We start from the raw sequence: 25,610 nt of genomic DNA, 5'->3' as shown, positions 1-25,610 counted from the left end.
CGCTTATCGGAAGATCTCTAGCACTCAGCTCAGTCTAGCGCAGGCGCTGTGCACCCCTGGCTAAGGCCGAATCCTCTGGAGCTCTGAGAGCTCCAAAGCGAAGGCCTAAAGCCCTTGAGGGAGATACTGCAGCGCCTAGCACGGCCACAAGAGGACGCTGCAAACCGATTAGTACTCCCTTTTGCTGATCCCTACAGATCTCTTGTATTTATCCTCCTGGCGTCAGAATCCGGGGAAACTAAGATTGACAACACAGAAGATTGGGGCGGGGTGCAAAGGGAAAAATCCGAGGTTAGGATTAGAGCCCAAGACCTAATGCAAATTCTGTCAATTACTAGTCTCCCTAGAGTTCAGGAAAAAGGAGAGGCTTGAACTAGATTTTCAGGGTCTCTTCCATCCTGAGACTTCTGTGACATTTGGGGGTCCCCCACCAGAGGACTGGGAGAGAGAAGTGGAGGAGCCCAGAAGATGGTGGAGGTGACAGAAGGAAGTAGTTTGAGGACAGGATCTCCTGGGGCATCACGAAGGTTACCAGGAGATCCAGTTTTCTTCAAATGAAGGGGTTGAACCAGATGAACTCCATTCCAACTCTATATAGTTCTATGACAATGTTCTGCTACGCAGATCCTAGCCTGTGTCCTAATTTGAGTTTCATTTGTTTTTCTCTCTCCTTTCTTCTTTCCCCTCCTCTCCCTTCCCTCTGCTTTCTTCTGTTCTTCATTCTTCTCTTTGTTTCTACCTCTTCCTTCTCCTTTCTCTTTTCTCCTCTCCTTTCTGCCTGTGTTTCTCTTTCTGTCTGTCTCTCTCATTTTCACACTTCCCTCCCATCTCATACCAAGTATGGCCAGGTAGGTCCCATACCAAGTCACAGCCTCCTTGGCTCTGTCATTTCGCTGATAACCATCATCCGGCCCCCGTTGGGACGGACACTCCCTCTGGGAGGCAGAGAGCAAAACGGGGTGTCAGAAAATTGTACGCGTGAGTCATCTAGAGAGTGCTCAAGAAGGGAGACAGACTTCAAAACCCAACTGTACTGCTTTCTGGAGCGCTCCAAAGTCTAATTCAGATTCCAGCCTTAATCTTTACTTCAAAGCAAACTATTAACATCAGCCCTAGCCTAGCCCTAGTCTTCCCCGGCCGTGATCTATCCTGCTTTCCGCCTCCGAGCTCTCCTTGAATCATGGTGGTATATCGAGTGCGGGTGGCCACGGGCCCCTACTTTCTGGCTGGGACCCTGGATTCCATCTCTGTCACCCTGATTGGCACAGATGCTGAGAGCCCCAAGCAGCTGTTGGATCATATTGGCAGGGACTTCACCCCAGGGGCTGTAAGTACCGAGGGCTGAGGAGGTTGGATTTGGTGTAGTGTTGTGAAGAAAGGGGAGCTTTTCTATGCAAAGAGTTCCCAAGCCATCCTTGATTATAAAGTTTACTCCCAGTCTTTGCCAGCTATTCCTAACCCTGCTTCCTAGTTTTAATCTTACTCCTAGCTTGGAACTTTACCATATATTTGGTTGAGTTACATGCTTACCTTACCCATAACACTGAAACCGTTCCTGAATCCTGCCTATGCCATGCTCACCCTGCTCTTGTCTGTGTCTGGTTTTATCCTGAACCCAGTTGTGACCCTGATTTTTCTCCCAACTCCCCTCAGGTTCAGAAATATAAGGTAAACAGCTCCTGTGAGCTAGGGGAACTCCTTCTGGTTCGGCTACACAAAGAGCGATTCTCCTTCTTCCCCAAAGACTCTTGGTACTGCAGTTACATCACAGTCACTGACCCCAGTGGAGCGGTCACCTGCTTTCCCTGCTACCAGTGGATTGAGGGTTACTGCACAGTGGAGTTACGGCCAGGCACAGGTAAGCACAGAGAAGGAGGAGGAACTAGAACCAGGGTTCTTAGAGATTTTTCTTGAGTTCAGAGATCTTCATATCACTCCGCTGAAAATCAGTACATCTGCGGTGGCTCTCTTGTTCCCAGGATAAAATGTAACCTTCTCTGGATGGCTTTTACTTGTAATCAATTGCAATCGTAATTGTAATCGATCACTAAACATTTATTAAGTACCTACTATGTGCTGAAGTTGCAAAAAGGCAAAAAGCTGTCTTTGCCCTCAAGTAGGTTACAAGATAACAAGCAAATATGTATTTATGAATTATGTATAGGATAAATTGGAAATAATTAAAGGGATTAGGAAAGGCTTCTTCTAAAAGGAAGGATTCTATCTGGGACTTTATGGAAACTAGAAGTCTTAGAGGGAAAGAGGAAAAACATTCCAGACATGGGTGACAGCCAGAAAAATTTCAGGGAGCTGAGAGATAGAATGTCTTGTTTTTGAAAAAAGAGAGACCAGGGTCATTGGATGGAAGAATATCAGTCAGAGAGTAGGGTGCAATAAGAATGGAAAGATAGGAGGGGGCAAAGAGCCGTGTGTGCTAAATAGAGAATTTTATGTTTAGCCCTGGAGGTTTTAAGAAACCACCGGAGTACAGAGGTGACATGGTCAGACCCAAGCTTTAGGAAAATCATTTTGGTGAGAAAAGAGAAAAGACAAGCTGCCCACCAGTAGCTATTATGATAGTTCAGGAGGGAGGTGATGAGGATCTGAATCCAAGTTGTGTCAGTGTCAGAGGAGAATAGGTCCCAGAGATATTGCAAAGGTGAAATCAATAGGCCTTGGCAACAGATTGGAGATGGGGGAGGAAATAAGAGAAAGTGAAGCCTGCAGGATAACTTCTGGATTGTGAGGAACATGGTGTTACCTTCTACAACAATAAGCAAGATGGGTGCAGGAGGTTTTAGAGGAAAAGATAAATTTAGTTTGGGGCATGTTGAGTTTAAGATGTTCACTGAATATCCAAGTTGAGATATAGGACATTGGAGGTTAGCAGAGAAACTGAAAATCACAGTAGAGATAGTAATTAAAGGCATGAAAACTGATTAAATAACATAAGAGCTCCCTCTTTAAAAGTAGAGAGCCTAAGCCATAACCCTGTGATACCTATGATACCCCACGAGGGTCTGTTGCATGAAGAATCCAACAGAGAAGAATTAGTCAAATAAGAAATAGGAGAACTAGAGGGAAGATAGGAGGAGAGGATGATCAACAGTGTCGAAAGCTGCATTTTTATAAAGGAGAATTTAAGAAAAGGTTATTGGATTTGGCAACTAAAGTGCTCCCAACCTACCTTTCTTATACTTTTCTTGACTGGCTCCTTCTTCATCACAATTTATTAGAAAACATTCTCTTTTTCAAGGCTTAACTCAAGCATTGCCTTCCACATAACAGAGATAACATATTTTCTGATTCCCCCGATTACTAGTGCCCTTCTTCCTCTAAGGGTTTTATTTTAAATTTGTTTGCTATAAGTATACATACTTATACATATATACATATGCATATGAATACATACATATGTTGGTTGTTGTGCTTCGTTCTTAGAGAAGACTAAAATGATATCACTATGTTAGAGTCCAGTTACAGTGTGTCTGATTGGGTGATAAGACCAATTTGAACTCAGAGCTTTATCACAGTTTGGGTTCAAATAGTGGACAATTGGGTGGACTCTCTAACTTTTTGTGCATCTAGCATTTCTTCTGAGCTAATTCAATTCTGCTCTGCTCGTAGAACACAGCACCTTCTCTGATGAGAGCACGCCATGCTAAGCAGTCCTGTGCCAGTGTCTCCCATATCATACAATCAATTATATGTGTTTGTGTGTTTGTATATATGGTGTCTCTCAACTGAATTTTGAAAGCAGGGACATATTCATCTTTGTGTTGATATCTCCTGGCACTAGGAACAGCTTATAATGGGCCTTTAATAAGTGACTGGTTGATTGGTTGAGGTATTAGATTAGTGATAGGATTAAGTTCAGGAACAAAGTTAATAAAATCATTATGGATTAAAGGTATAACAGAAACTCTGGATCTCAGAGGAAACATCTTTAGAAAGGGCATTTTAAATTTCTTACTAATGAAAAGATAGGTAGATAGCCAACCTCTCTACAAGGAGGGGGGAGAATAATGTAAAATTCATCTGCTTTATTAATACTTTCTTAAATTTAGATATCCAATCAACACAACATTAAATTAATCCCTGATTTGCAGAAAAAAAAAATTGTGAGGAGTAAATGCTTATGCTGAAAATATAGACCTGGAAAAAAAAATGGCTTGGACTACATGATTGCTAAGATCCCAGCTGCCTGACACCTAGTTCTGTGTGAGCCCCTGTAAGGGTTATGATTCCTGGTTTGGCCATTTCGGCTCTGCAGCTGCAATGGTGGGTGAAGGTAAGGTTAGAGATAAGATTGAAGATTGGTCAATTTAAAGTTAGAGAGGAAACTGTGTAAGAGAGTGCTATGGTTTCAAGACATTCAAGAAAAGTCAACTTCAGGCACTAGAGTTGATTTCACTGATTTGAAACTCTTGGTATTTGATATCTATCCTTTTCAGGAAAAATCATCTGCCATGATTCCCTCCCTTTGCTCTTGGATCATCGGGAAAAGGAACTAAACGCCAGACAAGAATGTTATCGGTGAGAGCAGGTTTCCATTAACATAACATGACCCTGAATTTTTATTTCCATTTCTGAACCATAATCTTGGTCTGAGTTTTATTGATTTCAACTTTCAGTCCCTAATCCTGAACCTCTGACTTTTGCTTATCTTGATCCTAACAACAGATCTTGACTGAAACTTTAGCTTCAAGTCTGACCCTTACTCCAAACGTGATCAAGCCCTATTATAATCCTGACTCTCACTTGGAAGTTAAAATCAGGAGGTGAACTCCAGTAATTACTCTGTTCTAAATACCCAGTACTTTCATGGAGATAATTTAATCAGGGGAAGGAAAAAGGGGTCTTCATTCTATGAGTTTTGTTCACATTCTCTTGATGACCCTGGAGCCAAGAACAAAATTACATAAAACATAGGTATTGATGTCTTGGGGATGGGATCATCTTAAAATGCTATGTCTCCTCTTTACTTTAACTTTGACCTTTCACCTCTTACCCATCTTTCTTTTCTGGACAGCTGGAAAATTTATGCCCCTGGATTTCCCAGAATAGTGGATGTCAACAGCTTTGAGGAGATGGAATCAGATAGGAAATTTGCTCTGACAAAGATGACACCCTCTGCAGACCAGGGTTCCAGGTGAAAGGACCAGTGGGTGGGCTGGTGGAAGATGCTAACAGAAAAGAAGAATATATTAGTAGTTAGAGGTGGATTGAATCCTGAACTAAATCTCTCCAAAGTTCAGAGGAAGGAGGAGACCTGATTTCTTTCTTAGTAAATTCCTGTAATGTGGAAGCTAGTAGTCATATCTAGGTTTCAGATAGAGTCACAGAGTTAATTATAGTGGGATGATGATGGAGTATGAGCACTGAGGGGCTCAGAGCAAAGCAGTGATGAAATCAGGGCAGGGCCAGCTAAGGAGGGATTTGTAGATGAGCCAAATTGGGGAGGAAGGGAGGAATGGCATTGATTTGAGATTAGGGGAAGAACATTTCAGGTGGAGATGTGCCACTGGCCTCCAAATAGGGCAATACAGGGTTAGGGGAAATACCCTAAGTAAAGTGAAAGGAGAACAAGATATTATAGAAGTAATGGGAAAGGGGGGAAATAGAAGGGATTTGGGGATAATGACCCTTCTGACTCCATCATTTCTCTTCCTCTTCTTCTCACTTTGGGATATTCACAGAAGTGGGAATCGTTACCTTCCAGGCTTCCCCTCGAAGATAGACATCCCGTCCCTGTTACACATGGATCCAAATATTCGATACTCATTCACCAAGACGGCATCTCTACTCTCCAATGCTATACCTGCGTGAGATTTTAGTACCTCTATCACCATTCTTCAGTCAATACCATCCCTGTCCTTTTCTCACTACCCCTTTTTCCAGTCTTTCTTCAATTTCCCTTCACTTAAATAATACATTAAATTTCTTTATGTCCCTCAGTTTTTCTCTCTGTTCTTCCATCTTTCCTCTTTCTGTTTCCTTAATTTCTCCTCTTTTCATTTCACTTGTTTCTGTTTTGGTGTTTCTTCTCATTATCCCTCAATTTTTTTTTTTAATCTTGAAGCTTCCCTCCTTCCTATTTTCTTAGTTACCTCCCTTTTTTTTAAAACTTGATTTTATTTTGTTCAATTAATGAAAATCTCCTTTCTTTCCCTCCCTGTTTTTTTTTTTTTTTTTTGCCTCCCCCTCCACTGAAAAAGAAAAAAATGGAAATAGAAAAACTCTGTTAAAAATACAATGGTAAAGCAAGACAAATTCCTGGATTGGCTTGTATATTTAGAGACATATTTATCTACATGCATATTTATGTTCATATATATCTCATCATATATAATATTTGAAATAAATATGCATGTATATATATATATATATATATATATATATATATATATTATATATACTTCTGTTAGGAGATATGTAACATATTTCATCTTGAGTCCTCTGGAATCCTAGATCAGAGGCAGCCAGATACTATAGCTGATAAAGCCTGGAGTCAGACTCTTCTTCCTAAATTCAAATCTGGCCTCAGATACTTATTATCTGGGCAAGTCACTTAACCTTGTATGCCTCAGTTTCCTTATCTTAAGAGAAGAGAATGCCCCTCCTCCCCAAAAAAATTTCAAGTATCTTTACTGGAGTGAAAATCCCAAAAAAGGTTCACAAAAAGTTGGAAATGACATTGATCAGAGTTTTTTCCTCACTGTTTATAAGGAAGAAGGTAGTTAAAAAGAAGTGGGCTCAGCAAAATGCTCTGGATTTTGTTTCTGCTCCCCTGATCTAAAGCCCAATCATGGGCTCGTATTAAAAATTTAAAACCCCTCTTCTTGGTCACACTCCTTGGCTATGGTTTTTCTTTGTTTTTAGAATTAGAATTAATCTCTCTTATTCTTCCTCTTTTTTCTTCCCTTTCCTTCCCTTTCCTTCTTGTTTCTCTATTAAGTGAAATGTATTTCTTCATCCTTTTGTATAAATGTCATCTCAGCTCTTTCCTTCTTGTTTGTATTGTCTTTTACTTGCCCATTCAAATTATGTAAGATAATTCCTTTCCCCACCTTCTATTTCCTTTCTCCATATATTCCTTTCCTTCTTCTAAGATCATCAAAATATTAAAAAAAACAAAAACAAAAAAACAAACAAACACAACAACAACCAAAGAAACCCTTTTAGATTCTGTTAGAGTCTTATTAGACTTCTTCTGTGACCTTTGATAATGATAGAGGAGGCATCTATATCAGATACTGAAGTCTTGTTTAGTCCTTTATGATTGCTCACTCATAGTTATTCTTCTATGTTGACTTCTATATGTTTCAAAATTTCTATTCAGCTCCATTATTTTCATCAGGAATGCTTGGAAGTCCTCTATCTTCTTAAAAATCCATTTTCCCCTCTTTAGGATTATATTCAGTTTTGTTGGGTAAGTTATTCTTACTCATGAGTTCTTATATTGTTGCCTTCTGGAATATCATATTCCAAACTCTGCTTTTTTCTAGTGATAGCTGCTAAATTTTGTGAGATCCTGACTTGGCTGCTTTCTTTTACATTTTTTTCTTCTAATAACTCAAATTTCTTTTCCAGTTGTTTCCCCCAGCTCTCTCATTTATAAAATCAATTTTAGCTCTTAAAAAAAAAAGCCCTCTTGATACTAGGAATTCTAATTGAACTTATATTCAAGTTATGTTTCTATTTGAGCCTTTGTAGTTGTAAAGAAATCATTTTCTTCTGAGTTTGTGTCTTGAGGATCCCTGTTATCATAATAGCTCTTTACAGTGGGATTTTTGGTTTGCTTGTTCTTTACATTTTATTTCCTGTCTTTGGACTTTAGAACATGTCCCATGTTCTAAACATGTCCATGGACATTTAGAATATGTTTTAGAACATGTCCCATGTAATGTGGACTTCTGGAGGAAAATGGCTAGGTCCACGCTTAGTCTTGTTTTTGTGTCCTCTTTGATCCTTCCATGACTTTCTTAGGGCATTATTAAATGTTTGTTATTCCAGAATCTCAGAGACAGCTCAGGCTGGAGAACAAGTGTTCACTGGGGCCATAATGATCTGATCCAGAGCCCCCTGATCTGAACTCTGCAAATGTTTTACCTAGTTTTGGGTCTGAGCAACACAACTATCTATGGACTTGACACTGACTGTAACCATCATCAGCCAGTTGGATACTTTGCAGGTTCATAGTGACAGTACAATAGACTCTCTTTTGGTTTGAGATTCCTGCTCTGATCATCCCACTTCAGGTTTCAGATTGGTCTGGTAGCTAGATCGGAGACTTAGCTCTATTCCTTGGGTTAGTCACAGTTGCTTCACTCATGCTTCTCACTCTGCCTCATGTTTCATTCTTCATCAGCTCAGTATACAGTCTAGGATCACCACCCTAAGACACTGTACTACTTTAACCTACTAACTATACATGGACAGCATGTTTTCTTTTAATGGTAGTGTTTTGCTTCCGTTCTTCCAAATTGTCTTTCATTTCTGTGAACTTGCATTCATCATCCTTTTTTTTGAAGATGGATGTGATGGATCTTTTTTTTTTTTTTTTCTTTTTTCTTTTTACCATTTCAAGATTAGGACTCAATTTGATGTTTTCTATATCTTTCTAGAGTCCTTTCTAGAGTAGCTGCAGGGAGTTGATTGGATTATTTATTTCTACCCTGCCAACACTAGAACACTAAAGATAATAGTTGGAAATTTGAATCATAGACTCTAGATCTGAAGGGCACTTGAAAGTCAATCCCTTACCTCTTACAGACGAGGAAAATGAGATCCAAGTAGTAACATCAGGTAGTAAGCATCAGAAGTGAGGATTTTAACTTCTGTCCTCTGACTCCTGAATCAGTATTCTTCCCACTATAACATAGTACCTTCAGTGGAGGCAATTATTTAGAGGTGTTAAAATCATATTCCTTTCTATCAGTTTATCACTACAATCCTGTCCCCCCCATCTCTCAGCCCTCCTTGTTGCTCAGACTTTTTCCTCTGTCTCTAGTTGCCATCTCCCTGTCTCTCAATATCCCTCTTCTCTGCCTTCTTCACTCTTCTTCTTCATCAATCTCCCCATCAGCCTGGCAAGCTATAGGACATCTCTCTCTCTCTCTCTCTCTCTCTCTCTCTCTCTCTCTCTCTCTCTCTCTCTCTCTCTCTCTCTCTCTCTCTCTCTCTCTCTTTCTCTCTCTCTCTCTCTCTCTCTCTCTCTCTCTCTCTCTCTTTCTCTCTCTCTCTCTCTCTCTCTCTCTCTCTCTCTCTCTCTCTCTCTCTCTCTCTCTCTCCCTTTCCTCTCTCTTTCTCTCTTTTTCTCTCTCCTCTCTCCCCTTTCTTCTCTCTCTTTCTCTGTCTCTATCTCTCCTCTCTCTCTGTTTCTGTCTCCTTCCCTCCCTCCCTCTTTTTTCCTTCTTTTCCTCCCTCCCTCTCCTTTCTCTCTCTCTGTCTCTTTCTATGTGTGTGTGTGTCTCTCTCTCTCTTTGTCTTCTCTCTCTCTTTTTCTCTCCCCAGTATTACTTTTCTTTATTTTTCCTTATTTAGAGTTGAAAGGAACCTCAGAAGCCACCGAGTACAACCATGATATTTCACAGATGAACAGAGCTTAACTTCTAACTTGCTAATGAATATGTGAAGAGAAATTAGAATCCAGGTCTTTAGTCTCCCTGACCAATACAAAATCAAATTGATTGATAATTACTGAATATGTGTCAAGTGCAAAGCAATATACTAGGTGATTTGTGGGTGACAGAAATATAATATTGAAAACCTGCTCTCGAGTTCATAATCTAGTTGGGAGTTGCCCATACACATGAAAAGCACAAGCTTTTAGCACAAGGCTTAGACAATAGCACAAGCCAGAGAGACTAAGCCTAATTCCATTCATTTTTATCATAGATGGATTAAGCTTAGGTGAAAGGAACAAAGTAGTGTGGGATAGTAGCCTCAGAGTCAGGAACACTTAGGTTTAAGTCTGTGACATATATAACTTGGACAGGTCTCTCACTGAGCCTTTTAATGTCCCAAGTAGCTTTCTAAGACTGAATTGCAAAGAAGGTACAGATCTGCATTGGGAGTGTGAGTTTCTCATTGGGAGTTCCTTATACATATGAAATTAAAGGTTTGGTAAGAGGGAAGGGAGGGAGGGGCGAGACACAGAGAGACATGTACACTTAGAGACAGAAACAAAGAGATGGAGGAAGGGAAGGAGAGAAGGAAGGAGGGAGAGAGAACCAAAACAAAAGAAGACAAAATAACTATACCCTAAACAAAGCAAAGTTCTATGCCAGACAATGGAAAAATAACACAACTGAAAAGTCCCTTCTCTCAAGGACTTATCCTTGGAGGGCGTGACATGTATACAGATAATAAAGTACAAAGTAATTTAAGGAGGGAACAAGATTACATCCTGGAGGTGGTGGTGTGGAAAGGGAGCAGAGCTGGCAAAACTTCTCTTAGGAGGAGGCACCTCAGCTGAACTTGAGATGGAGTTAAGGTTTGGAAGAATGCCACTGGAAGAAATGGAACATTCCAGACTTTGGGAGGGTGATGGCAGCCTGTGCAAAGGTATGGAAACAGGATTTTGGAACTGAGTTTAAGGAGTAAAGTGGATTAAATCTGGAAAGTTAGGTTAGAGCTTAGCTCTAAAGAGCTTTTAAAATGCCAGGCATTTATGTTTTATCCTGGGGATAAGAGAGAACCATAGCAAAGACTTGAACAGGGGAAAATAGTTCATGGCCAAATGGATGACAGACACAAAAAAGTGCTATAGGAAGCACAGAAATAGGAAAGCATTACAGATCATAAGTGCAGTAAGGAAGGAGTGGCATGGGTAACATTGTAGGCAGAAAACCAAGATATTTTTAAGGGTCAATGAAAGAAATTAGTTTGAATGAAGAAGGTTTATGTAACAAGAAGAACTAGAATTTCTATAACACTTTATTTTTGAAAAACACATTACAAATATTATTTCAATAAATATCACAACTCTGAGAGTTGCTACATTTATCCTCATTTTACAGAAGAAACTGAGTATGAGAAAAATGAGTGACTTGCAAGTTCAGAGTATCTTTTCACTTTTTCTATTATTCCATTCAACTTTATCCACAAGGAATAAGTGAGACATAAAGCCAAAAAAATAGGTTGGGGAAAATTGTGGAAGATGGAGAATGCCAGATTAAGTAGTGTGGACCCATACTGTAGTCCCCTGGAGCACCATTTCATGTTTCTGAACATTTAAATTGAATCAGATTGGAGTGATACAATGATGATGAAGAAGATTATTCTGATAGGATTGTACATGGTTCATTGGAGGAAGAGGCCAGAGGCCACAAGAATAGTTAGGGTATTTGCAATGTCCAGGTCAGAGGTAATGAGGGCCATAAATAGTATGATGGCAAAGGGAAGTGCAGTGGGGTTCAAGAGACATTTTGAAAGGTGAATTTTATATGACTTGGTGAGTATTTGAATGCTTAAGGTAAAGGAAGTAAAGAATGGAGACTTTGATCTCCAAGTTTTCAATCTGGGTTACAGGGAGAAAGTCCATTACTTTCCTAGAAATAGGAAAGTCAGAGGAAGAAGCAGGTTTGGAGAATGAGTAGATAAGTAAGCATACTGATTTTCAAATGTCAGATTTCTAAATGGTGATGTCCAGCAAGAAATTGGAAATTTAGAACTGAAGAACACTAGAGATAATAGTTGGAAATTCGAGTCATAGAATCTAGATCTGAAGGGCACTTGAAAGTCAATCCCTTACCTCTTACAGACGAGGAAAATGAGATCCAAGTAGTAACATCAGGTAGTAAGCATCAGAAGTGAGGATTTTAACTTCTGTCCTCTGACTCCTGAATCAGTTTTCTTCCCACTATAACATAGTGCCTTCAGTGGAGGCAATTATTTAGAGGTGTTAGTTAAAATCATATTCCTTTCTACCAGTTTATCACTACAATTCTGTCTCCCCCCATCTTTCAGCCTTCCTTGTCACTCACTTTTTCCTCTGTCCCTAGTTCCCATCTCCCTGTCTCTCAATATCCCTCTTCTCTGCCTTCTTCACTCTTCTTCTTTCAGTATCTCAAGTCTTTTCATCTATCTCCCCATCTCTATTTTTCACTCTCTCCTTTCTCTATCCTGCAGTCTTCTATTATCTCCCTCCCTTCTTTCCCTTTATTTCATTTCTTTCTCTCATTCTCTATTCCACCCTTCAGTTTTTCTCTCTCTGGCCCTCAGGCTCCCATTTCTGCTTCCATTTCTCTAACCTTCAGCCTCTTTCTTAGTCCTACAGCATATCTGCACAATAACACAACTGGTGGGATTTTGGATATTGTAGCAGGGGGGGGAGGCACAATGATTTAGGGAATGCTTTTCCTATATCCTTTAGATCATACCAGTATCACATTCTAGTCTATTCTTCTGCCACTTTCTCCCCTCATCTCTCTGCCCATCCCAAGACCATTTCATTGTTCTTACATCTACTTATCCTTAGGTCCTTAGGCATGAAACTCCGTGGTCTTTTAGACAGACAGGGTTCTTGGAAAAAGCTGGATGACATCAAAAAGATCTTTTGGTGCCATAAGACACCTACCTCAGGTGAGGAAGAATCTGGTGGTAAAACTCCATTTTTGCCTACGTCTCTTTCTGTATTTTGGCTTTTGTCTCCTTTTTTAAGATCCTACTTTCTATATTAAGAATAATAAACTCTAGGCCATTGAGAAACCAGCTTCCTTTGCCCTTTTCTTGCCTAAGTCTGGGAGACAGAGTAGCATTTTCAATTTATGCATATTATAATTGGAGCAGAGAAAAGCAATGGAAATGGAGAAGGTCTTATCCCTGGAGTCAGGAGAAGTGGGATAGAATGAAGTTCCAGCTCACTCACTCACTAGCTAGGCAACTTGGGAAAATTAGTTCAAGAGGAGTCAACTTTCCTGTGCATTCAGGGAATTATCAGAAATTATTTACCTGCCTTTCTCAAACTACAGAGTATGTGACAGAGCATTGGAAGGAGGACCACTTCTTTGGCTACCAGTACCTGAATGGCGTGAATCCCGTCATGATCTATCGACTCTCCAGCCTGCCCAGCAACTTCCCTGTCACTGACCCCATGGTGGCTCATTCCCTAGGTCCCAGCACCTGTCTACAGGCTGAGCTGGAGGCAAGGGATGGCTAGGGCCATCCTCCAGGACTGAGCCTGGGCTGGGACTACCAAGGGGAGATGGGGTGAGGGAGAGTTAGAATTATGGAGAAAAGAGTAGGAAAGACTTAAGGAGATGGTTAAAGAAAGAGGGATAGAGAGGAGAAATGTGCTACATTAAGGTAAGAAATAGAAATTGAAATAAGGTGAAGATTAGTAATAGAGTCTAGGAGAGACGTTAGGATTAGTGATATCTAGGAGAGGGATAGAGTTTGGTGTGGACAAAAAATAAGGATTAAGCTTGGATTTGGCAGTTAGGAACAAAGAAAGAATGTAATTGTTTCTATAACCAAGAATCCTTTACAATGGAAAAAAGATCTTAGAGGACATCTAGTCCAATTCGCTCAAATAGTTCTGAGCTCTATAACTCCAGAAAAAATAATTTGGACAGCTCTGAAAAAAAAAAATTAAAGGTTCATTTAGTTTTGGGGGGGAGAAATGAAGGTAAATAAGGTCAAAACCTATAGGAAGAAAGTAGCTTTATTCATCAGCTCTCCTCCCTCAATCATAATATGATAGATTATAAACTAGAAATGATTTTAAAGTCCATCTCAGTTATTTTATAGACTTGGAAACTTGATATGCCGAGAAGTTAAGTAACTTGTCCAGCATTGCACAATTAGTAAGTATTTAAGGTGGGAATTGAACTTTAGGTCTTTCTAACTCCAAATCTAGTGTTTTATCCACTATAGCATACTACTTCATCAGAAAAGAAGACATCAATCCCCACAAGATAAATTTATCTCTTTATCTAGTTAGAAAAAGAGAGATTTAAATAGAGAAATAGATTGTTGCTGTTGTGTCTGTTTCTTTGTGACCCCATGAGCAACAGGCCCTTCTACCTCTCACTATCACTTGAAGTCTGTCCAAGTTTAGGTTAATTGTTTCCATGGTACTCTTTATCCCATCTTCTGCCATTCTTTTTTCCTTCAGTCTTAGAGATAGCTATCTAAAGAGAAAGGGAAGAGACAAAAAAAGAGGAGAGACAGAGAGACAGAGAGATGCAAACACAAATATTTGAGGATGCAGATTATATATACATATATATATGTTAAAAAGACACTTGCAGTTGATAGTACTTAAGCTAGAAATAAGGAAGATTTCCTTTATCCAGCATATAATTACAGAATTCTTTATTCCAAGAGATGGCACAGACCATTCACTTTAATAGATTCCAGAAGGATCTGGATGCATTCATTTGTAAAGGAAAATTTGGGGAATGTTTGAGGCTTTCACCTTTCTTTTTAAAGACAGTATGTTAAATTCTATGTTATATTCCCTTGAGCTTTCATACCATGCCATTTGGAGTGCAATGGGGTATAGAGAAGTAGTATCAAACTTAAATAGAAGGAAATTATTACATCTTACATAAGGATACCTGGCTGCATATTGACTTAGAAAAAACACGTATTAACATTATCCATGTTCCACTATATTCTTATTTATTTTAAAAAATATTCCCCAATTATATTTTAAGGTGCATTTGTAGCCTGTCCCAATGTGCCCAGCTAGCCTCAGTTTGACACTTCTGACACTTAACTACTGTGGGAGCTTTGACAGATCACCTTCCAACCCTCCAGTTTTCTCACCTTTAAAATGAGGATATTATATGCAATATCTGCCTTAAAGAATGTACTTTGTAAATCCTAAAATATCAATGTGAAAGGTTTTTTGTTTTGTTTTAAAATAGTCTTTGGACAAGACAGGTTGATTCAGTCTAAATGGTTTGTAACTTTCTGGATAAGAGAGTGAGGAGATGTGGGTTGGCACTTAGCCCTAAATCTCTGTCTTATTAGCTATTCTTAATTTATAAAATAGGATAAATAATAATCATATTATCCAAATTAAAAGCTGACTCTGAGGAAAAAGTTTTAGTAAACCTTAAAGGGGCTATATAAATGTGATTTAGAATTATATGGATGAGCGCTGGAGTGAAGAAGTTCAAATCTTACCTCAGACATTTACTAACTCTATGACCCTGGGCAAGTTAACCTCTAAAATGGAGTTTATAATAACCCCTACCTCCCAAGAGGTTAAATGAGATAACATATATAAATCACTTTGTAGACTTTAAAATGCTATATAAAAACTAGCTATTATTATTATTACTATTATTAAGATGTGATAAAGGGAAAAGTGTAGGTTTTGGAATCTGATAAGAGACAGGGAATTAGGGTGAGGGAAGGACTGGTATTGAGTTTAGGGGGTAGGAATAGATTTAGGTTAGATTTAGTTAAGGGGTAAAGATGAAGTCAGAGTTAGGGTTAGAGTTACTGGAAAGTTTGAGATAAGATCTAGGGAGGACACCATAAGGTAGCAAGGAGGTTAGTGGGCCATGTCCCTTATTAGAAGATAGTGATAAGTGGATCAGTGTGGAAGCAAGTATGGAAGCCATGACACATCCAAGAGCCTTTGGGATAGTTATGTGGTTTAATCATAGAATTTGGGAATCCATGAGGTCACATTCCTAGCATTGCAGAAGAATGAAATCATCAGAATGTAAACCTTTCTTGCAGGGGATTAATCTTTGAGGTCCCAAGCAGGGGAAGGTATTCAGGAGACTTTCAGGGACATAAAGAAATTGGAGACTGATAGAAAAAGAAAGTTTTGCATGGGTATGGGATGGGTAAGACTAAGGTAATAAAGAGGTAGACCAGATTGAATTAGTGTTTATAGACTGGAGGCATTTAGAGGCAGGAGTTTGGAGGAAGTGAGTTGGAGAGGGGAGAAGGGGAAGTGATGGGAGATGAGGGAAAGCTCTTGCTCTAATTCTCTATATATATTGTGTTAACCAGAAAGGATCAATTTTCCTGGCCGATTATTGGATCCTCAGAGAAGCTCCTGTGGGTCATCTGAATGGCAAGCCCCAATATGTGGCTGCCCCACTCTGCCTGCTTTGGCTCAACCCTCAGGGTGCTCTTTTGCCCTTGGCTATCCAGGTGAATATTCTTTGGGTTTGATCCATGGGGAGAGTCTAGTTCCTGGAGGGGCTGACTAAAAGGAAGGAGAAATTGGGGACATGAAAGAATGGGTGAAGGAAAAGCAAGAAAGCTTAAAGGAAACTAAAGGTATGGGAGAAGAATGGAAACAGAAGTTAAGAGATGTATCCTCATCTCTGTTTCTGATTCATATTTAATACCCTCCCTCCAATTCCTCTTCCCAGCTCAGCCAGACTCCTGGTCCAGACAGTCCCATATTCCTGCCCAGCGACTCAGAATGGGACTGGTTGTTGGCTAAGACCTGGGTGCGAAACTCAGAGTTCCTCATCCATGAGAACAATACTCATTTTCTCTGCACTCATCTTCTCTGTGAGGCTTTTGCCATGGCTACTTTGCGCCAGCTTCCCCTCTGCCATCCCATTTACAAGGTGGGCCTGGGGGAGGCAAGCTTGACTGGAATCAGGGTTGGGTTAGGGGATTGGTGAATCTGAATCCTACTTGTCTCACTTATAAAATTGTGCCCCTGCCTAGCTCCTGCTCCCTCACACAAGATACACACTCCAAGTGAATACCATTGCCAGGGCCACCCTGCTGAATCCTGATGGTCTGGTGGACAAGGTATGGGTTTGGGTTTCCTGAGGACTAGGACCTCGCTTGTATAGTCCTGTTGAACTCACCAATTACATGCTCTTGTCACAATTACAGGAGCTCTATCACAGAATCCTAAACTCATCTAGTTACTAACAACAAAATGTGAAACTATATTTATTCACTAATGCCCAGAGTATCCCTCTATTAAATCATAGCTCCTTTCCAGGCAGTAATTCTCCAGATAATCCCATTTTTGACCTTTTAAAGATCAGTAAAATATCAAACATTTATCTATTGTGTGATATTGACTGTAAACTCAATGTTAATTTTTTTTACACGTTCCCTTATCCCTATCCTTAGTCCTAATTTTTCTTTATTAACATTTCTAATCTTAAGCTTTTACTTATCTTTTCCTAACCCTATTCCTAAATCCAGGGGGTCTGAGGATGATGCTTTTCCTCAGAATTAGAAGGGACTGGATACTTCAGAAAAATAACCTGTGATTATTCTTAGGTCACATCCATTGGGAGGCGAGGCCTCCTATACCTGATGAGTACAGGCCTAGCACATTTTACCTACACCATGTTCTGCCTCCCAGACAACCTGAAGGCCCGGGGGGTCCAGTGTATCCCCAACTACTACTACCGAGATGATGGCATGAAGATATGGGAAGCCATTGAGATGTAAGGGAACAGCCAGATCTCAAGAGGTCTTGACCATTAGGATGGAATATCTTTTAAGTCTTTCTTTTGTGTTGAGATGAACTAAGAGTCAGATAGTTCCTCTGTCCTGGGGGAGGAGAATGATCCTTGAATGTAGGAAAATCAACAAGAAGAGGTTTCAAAGGGAAGGATTTTAAAACTAAAGATGGGGAATCCAACTGTGCCTTCTAGGTAGGTGGGCATTGCAGTGGATAGAATGCTGAGTCAGAAAACCTGAGCCTCAAATACTGATTAGATAGGTCACCATAGGCAAGCTATTTACATTTGCCTGCCTTTGTTTCCTCATTTGTAAAATGGGCATAAATATAGCACCTATCTCCCTGGATTGTTGTAAAGATAAATGAGATAACATTTGTTAAGTATTTACTATTTGTTAACTATATCTTATTATTATTTTCCCTCTTAGCTTTGTCAATGAAATTGTGAATTACTATTATCCCAGTGATATCTTTGTACAACGTGATTCAGAACTCCAGGCCTGGGTGGGCGAAATTTTTACCCAAGCATTCCTGGAGAGAAAAAGTTCAGGTATTACTAATGGATAATTTCCATTCACATCTATAGAGGCTTTATGCAACACCTAAATATAATCCCAAACTTGATCCTGGTGACATATCTATCCCTAACCCTATTTTTCTCTCTAAACTTGATCCTATTCCTGTCTATTTTTATCCCTGACTCATTAATATTTTTAACTCTGACCCTTTTCCTGTCCTTATACTTATTATACTTATATACTCTTTCTATATATCTCTCTCTATATCTTATTCTTGTCCTTAATCTATGACCTATTCATGTCCCTAATACTGATTGTATCATTGTTCCTTTATTTCAGTTCATTTCACCAGTTATAGGATATAGGGGAAACAGAAGTATAAGACAGGGTTCTACCTTTAGGGAACTTACAGCCTGATTGCAGAGAGAAGGAACCCCATACAAAACAAGAAAAAAATATGTAAGGTAGAGTTGACTTTGCTCCTGTCAGTTCTTTTTTCCATCCTTTTTTGATTCCTTGGCATACATCTCTGAATATTTGTTTCAGGTTTTCTCTTCTTTCCTCCAGTCTGAATCTCATTGTTCCTTTCCCAGTCTGCAAATCTTGTCACTTACATTATTAAGGTTGAGACTTGCCAGTGTGAACTCTTAATCTATTTTAATCTATATTTCTATCTAGTCTCTTCTCTTCTTAAGAGAATGATGTAGCCATACTTCTCTCCCTGAACCCAATTCTTTCCTTTCTCCAGGAGAGAGTTTGGTCCATTGATTATCCCTTTTTTCTCATCTGCAATCTTTTCCATTGCCAGTTTTTTTTCTTGCCTTCAAATGCTCCAAGATCTTTCTATCCTAAAACAAAACAAAACAAAACAAAACAAAACAAGATCCCCTCCTTTGTCACATAGCTAACAGAAATGCAGTTGCTGAATCTTTGAATCCTGAATCCTGAATCTTTGTCCAATATTTTTTCTAGGATACTTGACTGCCTCTATGACCACACCCTTTTACATAAAAAGTCTATACTTATTGCCTCTATATTTTGTCATTATTTACTAGCAATATGGCATAATGGAAAGAGTCCCAAATTTTGAATAAGACGATATGGAATCAAATCTTAGCTTTTTGCATTATTTTACTTCTCTGAGCCTTAGTGTCCTTCTCTATAAAATGAAGAGTTTGAAATGGACAATTTCTAACATCCTTTTCATCCTTTTCAACTCTAAAATCCTTTGATCTACTTCTTAATCCCTTGTAAGCTGATTTATACCTATAATATTCAGTGGAACCTTTTTCTTTTTTTTTTTTTTTTTTTTTTTTAAATTTCGAAATTTGTGAGTTATATTTGAATGAGAAAATATTTAATATTAAATAATGCATAATTATAATATAATTGGAAAAGGGCATAAAACGAATGTCCAAGTGAAATTTAAATTATATTTCAGAATAGTGGACTTAACATTATACAATTATATACAAACAATACAAAATGCAAATAATTTGAGGGCATATCATTTCAATTATATTGCAAACTCCCAGGAGATGGAGTATACTTGCACATGCGCCACACCCTCTCTCCCTCCCCCCCCTCCTTCTGTCCCCTCCTCCCTCTCTCTTTCCCAGTCCCTCTGCCTCTCTCTGGCCTAAGTACTACCCACTGCTGAAGATGAATACAGGAACTAGGGACCCTTGAGGAATATAGGCTAAGAGGATACAAGTTATAGGTTTTCTTGCTTAGAGAAAAAGGATAGTATCACTGAGGCCAAAAACTTGTATCAATTCAGATGGAAAACCTCTTCTGTATAATAATAGATAAAAATGTTTTCAGTTAGCATAAAAAACCAAATATCTTCCATTAGTAGAAAAAAAAAAATCTACATTTCAACTGAATTGAGCAAATCTGTTTATCAGATTTAAAAAAAAAATCCTGTAATGGTTTTATAGTTAATAAATTACAAGATCCAAAGCTACTAATGAAAAGGGGAGCCCGAAATTCTGAAAATCCTTAAAGGAGAAAATCCCCTTCAATTCTGCCTGAGAGAGGGATCCCATCCCAAGGACAAACAGCTTCATCCTTTTTATCTGGGTGGGGTCATCCTTTTTATCTGGGTGGGGTCAGTGGAACCTTTTTCAAAAATCACCAATGACCTCTCAATCCAAAATCCAGTGGCTATCTCTCAGATGCTTTTCAGCTTAATATCAACTACCCTCTCCTTTTAAATGTTCCTTCCTTGACTTTTCAAGTACTTTTCTTGTTCTCCCATTGTCTCCATTGCTTCTTTTTCCTCCTCCTTCCTCAAAGTTGTGGTTGTTAATTGAGACACTTGCCTATGGCTTTCTCCTCTTCTGATCTTTATAGTTGATCCACTCAACTGTCATTCAACCACCATAAAATCAGTTCTGTATCAGAAAGTGTAGTAAAAAGAGCACTGGACTTAAAGCACTTGAAGTCTAGCCCTTGGAATTTTATATTTACCAAATATTTACTTGATATTTACCAAACTTCATATTCCATTATCTTCAACTCAACATGTTTGAAAGCAAGCTAACTAATCTGCCAAACTAGCTTTTTCCAGACTTCCTTGTCACCATAATGGCACCACTATTCTTTTAGGCGATGTTTGACATTTCAAGTCATCTATGATTCATTTTTCTCCCTCTCCCTTGAGCATCATTTCCAACTAGTTACCAAACCCTATTAATTCTTCCTTTAAAATGTCCCTCCTTCCCTTCCCTTTTTATTATCACTGTCACCGTGTTAGTCCAGGCCCTCATTACATCATCTTGGAATTAAGGTTGTTGCAAGAGGTTTCATACCATAGCTAGATACTCTTTTTAACAAATAGATACATTTTATTTTGACATAGCAATTACTTCTCAGTTAGCAACCTCTCCCCTCAAGTCCTCATAAAATCTTCCTCTAAAAAAAGTTAAGAAAAGATATGTAATGAGAGCACACATAACTCAGTTTTCATCATTTTCAATTTCTTAACAGAAATGAAAGAAGTGTATTTTGACCTAAGTCATTTGAAATCAATATTGACTACTTTATTTGATCCAAATTTGTTTGTCTTTTAGGGTTGTCTTTATTTATATTACTGGGGTTGTTGTATATACTGCCCTTTCTCCCCACTTGCTTTGTTGTATAGTATCAGGTCATATAAACCTTCTCAGATTTTAAAAAAAATTCTTCATGATTGTCATTCCTCATGGCACAATAATATTCCATTATTTTCATATAATTTGTTAGTTTTTCCCTTATCAATGGGCATATCATTGATTTCAATCTGGGGGGGCACCTTTTGCTATTGGGAATATTTTGGTATATGTAAAACTTTTCTTTTTCTCATTGACTTCCTTTGGTATCCCCAAAGTTATGTAATATATAAGTTATATAATCCCAATTATGGGATTGCTAGATCAAGTATAAAAAGATTATTGACTTTTCTCACATAATTACAAATTGTTTTCCAGTTTATAGCTTATGTCTGTCAAGAACAGCCCATCTTTTCATAGCCTTTCTAGAATTGTCTGTTGACAGCTTTTATCACTTTTATCAATTAGATGGGTAGGAAGTGATATCTTAGTGTTGTTCTAAATTCCAAATTATTTCCCTATCTTATCATTTTTCAGGCAGCATGTTGAAGTGTAATTAGAGAATTTGGCCTCAAGTCTGGACTACTGGTCACTGGATGGTGCAGTGGATAGAGCACCAAATTTGGTGACTGAAAGACTGACCTGAGGTTCAACTTTGCCTCGTATACATATTAGCTGTGTGACCCTGGATACTTTCCTCTTCTGTAAAATGAGTTGAAGAAAGAAATGGCAAACCACCCTAGTATCTTAGTCAAGAAAACCCTAATTGAGGTTAGGAAAAGTCAGACATGATTTGAGCAGAAATATAATATTTATTACCTGTAACACCCTGGACAAATCACTTAGTTGCTTCAGAACTAATTTTCTCCTTGATAAAATAAAAGGAGTATTTCTAAGATTCCCTCCCACTCTTAAGTTTTATTCTTCTAGCATGTCCCAATCCTGATGGAATCAACCTAGGAACGAGACATTTAAGGTTCCCTATACTCAGAGTCTACTTTTCCTCCCCAACCTTATCCCTCGCTGTACCCCTCAACCTTTTCATTCCATTTAGGCTTATCTACTCACTTTTCCCCCACTCTTCCAGAGACATACCATGTTTGTTCTCCCTTCTTTACTTTTTTTTTTTTTTTTGGCTCATACTCTTTTCTAGTCCCATTGTCTTTCCTGAAACCTAAGTGCCCTTCCTTTTCTCTTCTTGCTGCCCAATTACCCTTTAGAGTTTAGGACTTTTCCATGAAGTTTCTCTTGACTACTCTAGTCCATTATGCTCTCTGCGTCCTCTGAAGTCTTCATGACACTAGAGACCTTATGTAATCATATATTATTATATTAATATTATTCCAGTATAGAGCCTGATGACGGGCTCTAATTGTGTCTTTGCTTTTTCCTAATTGTGGAAAGATGTCATGTAAGTCACTTATTCTCTCATGGACTTAGTCTTCATATTTGTAAAAATCAGATCAGGTGATTTTTTTAAGAGGCTGGAGTGCTGGAAAATCCTGAGATTAATCCTATTTCTAATTTATAATGTGTGACCATGAGTAAATCCCTTCCCCTTCCACTTCAATATAGTGTTCTTTTCTCATTTGTTTCCTTTTCAATCCCAACCCCAGGATTTCCAAGCTGCCTGAGTACCACTGAAGAATTGGTGAAATTCCTCACTGCCATCATTTTCAACTGCTCTGCTCAGCATGCAGCAGTCAATAGTGGACAGGTAAGAGACTTGGAGAAAAATCAAGGGTTTATGGTCAGAGTTTTGGAGAGATGAGACTCTGGGGGTGTCAAGCCTGGGGTGGAGATTGAGGCTGGGTGGTGATTTGGGTGGGGTTAGGTTTGGGGCTGGGGGTCAGAATTGGGCGATGCCTGGGGCTGAGGCTGCATTGAGAGATTTATTGCTAAGCATCAGGGGAGGGACAAGAGTCCTTGGGTGGGGCTTCTGGTTCCTCTGCATGACAGACCATTCCTGGGACCTTTCCCAATAACATCTCCTGTCAGGATGACTCCTCATTACCTTAATGACTCACTTCACTCAGCTGTAGATGCTAGGTAAGAAGTGTGGGGAGGTATGAAACTGGGCCCCCTGACCCACTACTCCCACTTACCTATCCTTTCTCCTCCCTAACCCTTTTTCTTGACCTACTCTTTCAATATGATTAGAGAACAATCTTTTTCTTCTCCTTCTCCTTGTTCTTCTTGTTCTTGTTCTTGTTCTTCTTTCTCTTCCTCTTCTTCTCTTCCTCCTACTACTTATCCTCCTCCACCTTTTTTTTGCTGATTTCATCTTACCCAGGGAATATCCATTTCTCTACAGCATGATTTTTGGAGCATGGATGCCCAATGCTCCATCATCTATGAGGAAACCCTCCACTCCAAACCAAAGGGGACAACCACTCTTAAGACTTTTTTAGACACCATCCCAGAAGTCAACATAACTTGTAATAATCTCCTTCTCTTCTGGCTGGTCAGCCAAGAACCCAAGGACCAGGTACATGCTTTGGTTGTGATTATGTGGGTCTGTTTTTGTGAAATGTATGTTTTGATGAGGCATGGGTTTCCCATGTTTTGTATCAACAACTCTACCCTTGTCTCCCCTTTCTTCTTCTGTCCCCTAATTTTTTCCTTACCAATTCTTGTCCTTGTTCTTCCTTTCTGATTCTTGCCTTAACATTTCCTGGTTTTTCCTCCCCTGTTCCCATCTCTCCTATTCTTGTCTCCTATTCTTGTTGGTATCCCTCTTTGTCTATTTTCCTAACTGTTTCTTTTTCTTCCAGAGGCCCTTTGGGCACATATCCAGATGAACATTTCACAGAAGAGGTCCCCAGACAAAGTATTGCTGCCTTCCAAAATCGCCTGACCCAGATCTCCCGGGACATCCAGAATCGGAACAAGACCCTGGCACTACCTTACTGTTACTTAGACCCTCCCCTCATTGAGAACAGTGTTTCCATATAGAGGATCCTACCTTTCTATGCTTCTATTAGCAAACAGGATCTCTGAATGATGGTCTCTCCATCCTTCTCTAGTCCTTGAGAGAAAGACTTGAGTATTGCAAGAGTTATCTCCCAACCCCAGGTCTAGCCAATCTCTAAAGGTCATTTCGTCTAGCCCTTTGCCTCTAAGCCATTCAGTACTAAGTCTCTTCCCATCAAACACCCTTACACACACACACACACACACACACACACACACACACACACACACACACCACACACACACACACACAGATTTCTATACTGCTCAGAAAGCCTCATCATCACTCCTATGAAGTAAATATGAACAATGGATCTCCTAACTTGGATTCTTCCTCTTTCCTGGCCCTGAAATGTTCTCTCTCCCAACTTAGTTCTCTGTGCCTCTTCCCCCACTTTATCTCCTTTTCCTGCAATATTTTCCCTATATAGTCCTCCACTCATAGTTCTGACCTCCTCAAGTGAAGCTCAGATCAGTACTTGACAATATTCAACATCACTATCACTAAGAGATAGAAAAGGGATTGTCTTTCTATGGAATTTTATTAAGTTGTCCATTTTGATTCTTGGATATTTAGAGAAGATCAGGGACTAGATGGCTCATATCATCACAGTTTCTTGACTTGTCTGGTTTCTAGGGTTCTTGGAAGGCCACAATATTTGGACTCTGGAGATCTCATCAGCCAGAGTCTCTTCATTATCCACATCCTCTCAAATTTCCCATCCATCAGCCTTTGAGCCAAAGTGATTTAATAAATTCTAATGTGATCAGCTTCCATTTGGACTTTGAGGTTTGACATGTTGCTTTGACAGAAAGTATGTGTTATAATTTCTTAGTTTTTGTCTTTAGTGCTAAATCTAATTTAATACAATGTGAAGATTTCAGGGGACAAGCAATTCCTTGGTAAGGAAAATATAGGAATGCTACTCAGAATCAGAATCCAGCATAACACAACTGAACTCAGGAATCTGGCTTCACATTTTTTTCAGAATATGCTTTACACTCCAAAGATTAATTCCTTTAGCCAGATAGACTTCAAGGAAATTGAGGTACTTTTTATTTGGGTTCAAGTTTCAGTTGTTAAATTCAAGTCTTAACTTCCTTATTTTAAAAATAAAAGTGATTTTTAAAAAATTCATTTATTTATATCTTTTGTTTTTATATCTATTTCTAGTTATGCTCCTCCCTTCCTTCTGCCCTACTCAGCTTGTCTTCCTTTATAACAAAGATTTTTAAAGTTCAGCAAAACTGGTCAATGCTACCTATGCATATGTACTGTCAAAGAAATGTTATAATTATAAAAAGTAATAAAAAATGACAATAAAAAAAAAAAAGCTGGTCAATGCATCAGTCATACCTAACAGCACTTGCAACATTCCATATCTAGAGTCCCCTATCTTTTCAATGAAAGAGGGAAGATGCATTTTCTAATTAAAATTTTGTGATCAAACTTGATTATTATAATTATAATGTTTAGTTCCATTTTATTTTAATAGCCTTCTGATACTTTATTGCCTACCCATCACTCTTCCTTCTTGGATCAAATTCCATTCTGCTCTCTTCCTTGATGTCCAATTCTTTCTCATGCCTTTGTCTTAAGTCCATATT

General features: G+C 38.9%; 1 protein-coding gene across 1 annotated transcript; it reads left to right on the top strand.

The window, feature by feature from the left end:
* Positions 1 to 1,036: 1,036 nt before the first annotated feature.
* On the top strand, positions 1,037 to 24,133 carry ALOXE3 (arachidonate epidermal lipoxygenase 3). Its single transcript, XM_074311886.1, is given in 18 exon segments — positions 1,037 to 1,327; positions 1,654 to 1,858; positions 4,455 to 4,536; positions 5,033 to 5,152; positions 5,700 to 5,825; positions 12,485 to 12,588; positions 12,978 to 13,150; positions 15,985 to 16,128; positions 16,353 to 16,556; positions 16,660 to 16,746; positions 17,233 to 17,402; positions 17,848 to 17,969; positions 22,646 to 22,746; positions 23,344 to 23,349; positions 23,351 to 23,398; positions 23,401 to 23,517; positions 23,804 to 23,818; positions 23,820 to 24,133. Coding segments are annotated over 18 exon segments (2,136 nt in total). The 5' UTR covers positions 1,037 to 1,180; the 3' UTR covers positions 23,985 to 24,133.
* The last annotated feature ends 1,477 nt before the right edge of the window (positions 24,134 to 25,610 follow it).

This window comes from Sminthopsis crassicaudata, chromosome 4, assembly GCF_048593235.1.
Source record: "Sminthopsis crassicaudata isolate SCR6 chromosome 4, ASM4859323v1, whole genome shotgun sequence".
Lineage (NCBI taxonomy): Eukaryota > Metazoa > Chordata > Mammalia > Dasyuromorphia > Dasyuridae > Sminthopsis > Sminthopsis crassicaudata.
The sequence above is the reverse complement of the archived record's forward strand: the minus strand, read 5'-3'. Positions and strand labels throughout refer to the sequence as shown.